At 34.6% G+C, this 5,877-nt stretch overlaps 1 protein-coding gene across 1 annotated transcript; it reads left to right on the top strand.

The window, feature by feature from the left end:
* Window positions 1-1,205: 1,205 nt before the first annotated feature.
* Window positions 1,206-4,298, top strand: LOC122087526 (60S acidic ribosomal protein P0-like). The gene is made up of 5 exons (XM_042656683.1): window positions 1,206-1,572; window positions 1,664-1,732; window positions 3,207-3,305; window positions 3,380-3,772; window positions 3,866-4,298. Exons 1-5 carry the CDS (start codon window positions 1,315-1,317, stop codon window positions 4,013-4,015), a joined length of 969 nt encoding a protein of 322 aa, XP_042512617.1. The 5' UTR covers window positions 1,206-1,314; the 3' UTR covers window positions 4,016-4,298.
* The last annotated feature ends 1,579 nt before the right edge of the window (window positions 4,299-5,877 follow it).

The following is a 5,877-nucleotide window of genomic DNA, read 5'->3' as shown; positions in this document are numbered from 1 at the left end:
TCAAATATCTTAAGGAGAGTATACATACTATATGACTCAACTCTACAGACGATTTCTGGTACTATTTCAAAAGGATTGCTTGAACAAGTAAGTCATATTTTACTTTTATTTATATTTTCATTAATATAATAGTTTGTTAAAGTCTTATTCCTATTGCTTGGTTATTGTTTTGCTTACAGTTGAGACACCACCGCTTCTTCTATCGCTACAATGCATGGAGAGTTTGCAAATCTTAGAACTTAGGAATCAACAAAGTTTTCCAGGGCTTACACATTAAAGATAATTAAAAACACTGCAAGGAATGGGATTCAGGAAAGGGGTTTAAATAAAGGGGTTGGATGGGTGAGGGTTGCACAAAGAATGAGGTGGGGCGTATATGGGGAGAGGATTGCAGAGAGAATCTGAGGAGAGGAGGCAGTTGATTGTTTCAAAAGTTGAAGGAGAGGAGAAAGTCGTTTCACAAAGTGCTAGGGCATTAAGGACGCAACGATTCACGGAAAGGGAAAGAGAGCTCGCGAATATGATTGCGTTTGGAAGAGTATTAAATTATTAAAAATTAGATACAAAATAATAAGGGTACCGATAAATTGGAAAAATAAAAAAATTTAACAGTTAAAACAAAAAATAAAATAAAATAAAAAAGAAAAAAGAAAGGGCAAAAAATATATATATATTTGGTAAGAGATATTTTAGAAAATTTACATTACATCCAAATGAAAGGCATGAGTGTGATATAAATACAAGACTGTTTTACCCAAAAAAAATTGTAAAAGAATTATCCAAGCAATTTGTGAAGCCTAGTGATTCTCATTATTACCATAAAAAAAAGAAAAAAAGAAGTAATTCTCATTTCTCCCTCTCTTTTCCAATTTATTATTATTAATATTTTGCGGATTTTTTTTTTTTAATAAATAATCGCCCATAAATTATTGTTCCAATGACAACTCGGCCATAGGGAAAGCATATATTTTAGGGTTAGTTTCAACTTCCAACAAATTTATTACTTGCGAGGGGAATACTAGGTGGAGATGCGTAGCAGGTGAGGATTCAGTTCTACTCCTGCCTGCATCACTAAATGATGGACCCCACCTATTCAACGGCTACGATCCCGTCCGTCAGGTACGCTCCTTGAAAATGAGCAACAGTTTAACGAAACCCAACCAGAGTAGTAGGAGTGAATCAGTGAAGTGACGGTTATGGAGAGAGAAAGACGGAGGTCTTTTGGTTCGACTTAGCTTCTGAAAGCTCTGCTCCGATCATTTTCGCTTCTCCTTCTTCTAGTTTGTTTTTTCTGAAGCTCGAAATCTGATAACAATGGCGGTGAAGCCAACGAAAGCTCAAAAGAAGACTGCTTATGATAAGAAGCTATGCGATCTTCTTGATCAGTATGGTCAGATCCTAGTGGTTGCCGCCGACAATGTGGGATCGAATCAGTTGCAGAGCATTCGACAGGGTTTGCGTGGAGATTCAATAATTTTGATGGGAAAGAACACTATGATGAAGAGATCCATTAGGCTTCATGCCGAGAAGACTGGGAACGATGATTATCTTAATCTCATTCCTCTCCTTGTGGTATGGATAATATTAATTCAGATTTCTTTCTCTGCTGTTGTGTTCTTGGAATTTGGATATTGTTGATTCATTTTGTTTTGATGGAATTTAGGGGAATGTTGGTTTGATTTTCACAAAGGGAGATTTGAAGGAAGTAAGGGAAGAGGTGGCCAAATACAAGGTAAGGTCATGTAATTTTATAGAACTCAGTGTCTTCATTTTTGAGCCCTGTGCATTTTTGAGCCCTTAATAGTTTTTGTCTTTTGCATATAAGAAGTTAGGTTTTGGATAGATGAGGTTGAATTAATGCTTCGATGCAATGTGAGTAGGCTCAATCAATTGACCCATGGATAGGTCAGTTGACAAGGGGTCTTCGTCTCACGAAGTATGTGATTCTGAGTTCGACACCTCTTATCTTATTGGGGCCACTCACACGGGTTGTTCAATGTTTTTCACAGTGAAAGTTGAATGATTCTCGTTCAACCCCTGATATAACTAGGTCCATGCGATTGTGGTGTTATATTGATAACTCTCTCTCTTAAGTTGCACATAAATTTTCAATTGCTTTGCCATTAACATCTGTGTAAGTGTTAGGTTAAGGATTGTGATGGTTTTGAGCTTCGGGTATTGGAATTGATATATATTTTTTTATTCTGATGAGGATAATAACATCATTTCACATGTATACTAAAAAATATTTTAGCCTTATAATAACAAGATAATATGTCACTTTCAAATTATTTTTACAAACCCTTTTATACTATATCTTAAATGACTTTTGTAAATAAAGACAAATGACAATTAAAAGAAAAGGTCAACTTCTAAATACACCTATAGAGGGGTCATCCAGAAACTCCCGTTATTATTATCTTCTGAATATATGTTATAGTTTTACCTATCACATTTAAGATATGAATGAATACTATATTCTGTAAATGTCACATTTTTTTTGGTGAGATCTGCAAATGTCACTTCTCATTTACAATTACGTAGAAGTCTGATCAAACCTACCATCACTTAAATGTGGGTTTCTTCCTATGTTTATATTCGATTGCGTTTGGTAATGGTAAGTGATTTGGGGCATCCCATTTTGATAAAAGTGGCACATCTTCAACTTTGGTAGTCCATCTAACTTTAATTCAAACTTCTTTATTTAAAAGGTTTACCCAATTCTTTTTAATAGGAAATCTTGTTGTGATAAAGGTTTCTGTTACAATAAGGTTGTAACCTTTGTTTTTGTCTTTTTAGTATAACATATATATATATATATATATTTTTTTTTTGAATGACGGTAAATCCTAACATTTCACATAAAAATTATTTTAAATGACTTTCAACTTTTTGAAAACCCCTTTTTACAGTTACATTAAATAACTTTTGGGAATAAGACAAAGGTAAAATGCTGACTTACAACTCCTCTTCTTTAAAAACTACCTAACTTCCAATATCTAGAGACTTAATGGTTTAAATATCCGGATGAATGGTTTAAAGATTCTGATCAGAATCAATGGAATGGGCAGACCACTTTCGATAAATGTTGATTCTCATAACCTATTTTGGATCGGTTATGAATGTTCTTTGATATATATTTTTTTTTATCAAAGCAAAAGGAATTACTGAACACTTGAGCTCAAGCATTGTTTGTATGTGGACAGGTTGGAGCTCCTGCCCGTGTAGGACTTGTTGCACCTGTTGATGTCATTGTGCCACCTGGCAACACAGGATTGGACCCTTCCCAAACTTCATTTTTTCAGGTTGATTCTCTCTCTCTCTCTCTCTCGGTAAACAGAATAAATCACTTACTGGTTTTAATCCTTCCATGTTACAGGTGCTCAATATTCCAACCAAGATTAACAAGGGAACAGTTGAAATCATCACCCATGTAGAGCTTATAAAGAAAGGTGATAAGGTGGGCTCTTCAGAGTCTGCTCTGCTCTCAAAGCTGGGAATAAGACCATTTTCTTATGGTCTAGTTGTGATGTCTGTATATGACACTGGCTCAGTCTTCAGCCCAGAGGTACTTGATCTCACAGAGGATGACCTGGTTATGAAATTTGCTAATGGTGTATCCATGGTCACCTCTCTGTCCTTGGCAATCTCATATCCATCCTTGGCTGCTGCACCCCATATGTTCATCAATGGCTACAAGAATGTTCTGGCTATTGCAGTTGCAACTGAATACTCTTTCCCTCAGGCTGAGAAAGTGAAAGAATACTTGAAGGTTTGCTTTTTCTACTGAAACTCCTTTCTTTCTTTCTCCCAAAATGTAGTTTTTCTCTTCAATTCTTGTATTTTCTTTTCTTTATATTTGCAGGATCCTAGCAAGTTCGCAGTGGCCATGGCACCAGTTGCAGCTCAAGGGTCTAGTGCTGCTCCAGAAGGTGCTGCCAAGGTGGAAGAGAAGAAGGAAGAAGCTGCCGAGGAGTCTGAGGATGATGATATGGGTTTCAGTTTGTTCGATTAGAATTGTTTTTGGTTCTTGGTTCTATAGGGTTCTGCTTTCTTTTTCCTCTTCAATATTTTGAATTAGCTTGATGAGATTTATTTTTTCATGCTATAACTTCAACATATTCCCATGATTGGGTTTTTTTTGGGGGGGGGGGTGGTGTGAAAAGGGAGATTAATGATTAATTCTTTTGAATGACAACTATAATGATCTGAAATTATCGGGTTTATGAAAAGAAGGACGCTGTTGATTTCACTCCACCCATGTGAAATAAAAAATCTCATACATATTGATACCCCTACTCATGTTCTCTTTGGCCCCACACTTATTTAGGGGCCATACAAACAGGCAAAAATATCTTGACCTAGGTTTATTTTACTTGAAAGTACAAATTCAAAGTAGATTCTATGATCCTCCAATATTTTAGCATTGGGGCATGGTCACGGAGTTCAAAATTAATTGATGTTCTCTTTCCAATATGCCTCTAGATCCATGTTTGCTCATTGTAAGACTTAGGCTATGTTTGGTAACATGAATAGAAGAGCCAAGTCACATATGAGCTTTAAATGGAAGAGTAGCATGCAAAAGGTAAATTATTTATCTTGAGCTTGTATTTGTATATCTACTTTAGAGAGATATTTGGTTTGCACTTAATATCTCCCTACTTAGAGGTTTTTGTATTGGACTTTGTTTTGTATATCTACCTTCTAGAGGTATTGTATTGGTTAAGTTGAATAACTCAACACTATCCTTTTATAAGGTAGTTCCAAATGTTAAGTATAATCCTTAAAACACTCTCGATCAATGTCAACCGGTGAGAAACACCAAGTTTAATGGTGAACCTGAAAAAAACATTGGGTTAGTTGTGAGCTCATAAAACAGTTACTGCTTGCATAGTGAATCATACAAACTACCTTATAATGATTTCATTGCTACCTGGTAAAGCAATTGAGTTAGTTGAAACACAATGAGTGCATATTTAGGCAAGGTTGCTGAACCACTATAAATTCTTATGTCTCAGTGTGGGTCCCACGTGTATGAAATAGAAACTTCTCTTAGTTAAGGGATAAACAAGCTTATTTTCATGCAAAATTTTAGTTCACTGAAATAATATATGAAAATCGTATTATTTGGGGTGGAATTTAAGGCCAATTTATCATTTCTTAACCGTGTTTAACCTTTAGGGGTATTTAGTCATTTCACCCATATGATCCTCAATGACATGCATACTATGGGGAATCTCCTAAATCTAAAGATAGAACTTTCCCTTAATCCTAAAACAAGCATTTGTCCTTTGCTATTAAATATATGTCAATTTCATTGAGCTTTTGGTTTTCTTTTATCCTTGCCTTTTCAATATCATTATTCTCAAGAATGCAACATGTGAGGTAAATTGAAATACAACCATGATATATTAAAGAAACTAATTAAGGGACAACATGGGCAAAACGAATTGAGGATGAAAGAAAGTTATAAAAAATTAAGGCTTCGTTGTAAGTAAAAGAAAGGGAAGTTGGTTTAAAAAAGAAAATGTTTACCATTTTTTTTTTTTTTTTTTGTTTCTTTTTCATAAAGAAAATGAAACCTTTATAATTATACTTGTGTAACTTTACTTGAAAATTTCTAAAAGAGAAAATTACTTAAAACTCTTATATCTATATGCATTTTTTCGTTTTTTTTTTAAGAAGAACAAAGCTATTGATTAACTAAAAAAATGACTACAATATGAAAATAAAGAGAGAAGTGAAGGCTAGAAAGATCAGGTCCTCACAAAATCCCAAATAAAAGTAGACACCCTATTAACTCTTGAGATGAGCATTTCTACATCATTTGAGATCTACTTAATTACACATGCTTAGACCTATGAAGGCAAAGACTCA

Source organism: Macadamia integrifolia, chromosome 8 (assembly GCF_013358625.1).
Source record: "Macadamia integrifolia cultivar HAES 741 chromosome 8, SCU_Mint_v3, whole genome shotgun sequence".
Lineage (NCBI taxonomy): Eukaryota > Viridiplantae > Streptophyta > Magnoliopsida > Proteales > Proteaceae > Macadamia > Macadamia integrifolia.
Note: the sequence above shows the minus strand (reverse complement) of the source record. Positions and strands in the feature narration are given on the sequence as shown.

Excerpts from the sequence above, each read along its gene's own strand:
- LOC122087526 (XM_042656683.1), top strand. The coding sequence starts at position 1,315 with ATGGCGGTGAAGCCAACGAAAGCTCAAAAGAAGACTGCTTATGATAAG. Across the intron at positions 1,733-3,206 it reads AAGAGGTGGCCAAATACAAG|GTTGGAGCTCCTGCCCGTGT; the intron begins GTAAGGTCATGT and ends GTATGTGGACAG. Across the intron at positions 3,773-3,865 it reads AAGTGAAAGAATACTTGAAG|GATCCTAGCAAGTTCGCAGT; the intron begins GTTTGCTTTTTC and ends TTATATTTGCAG.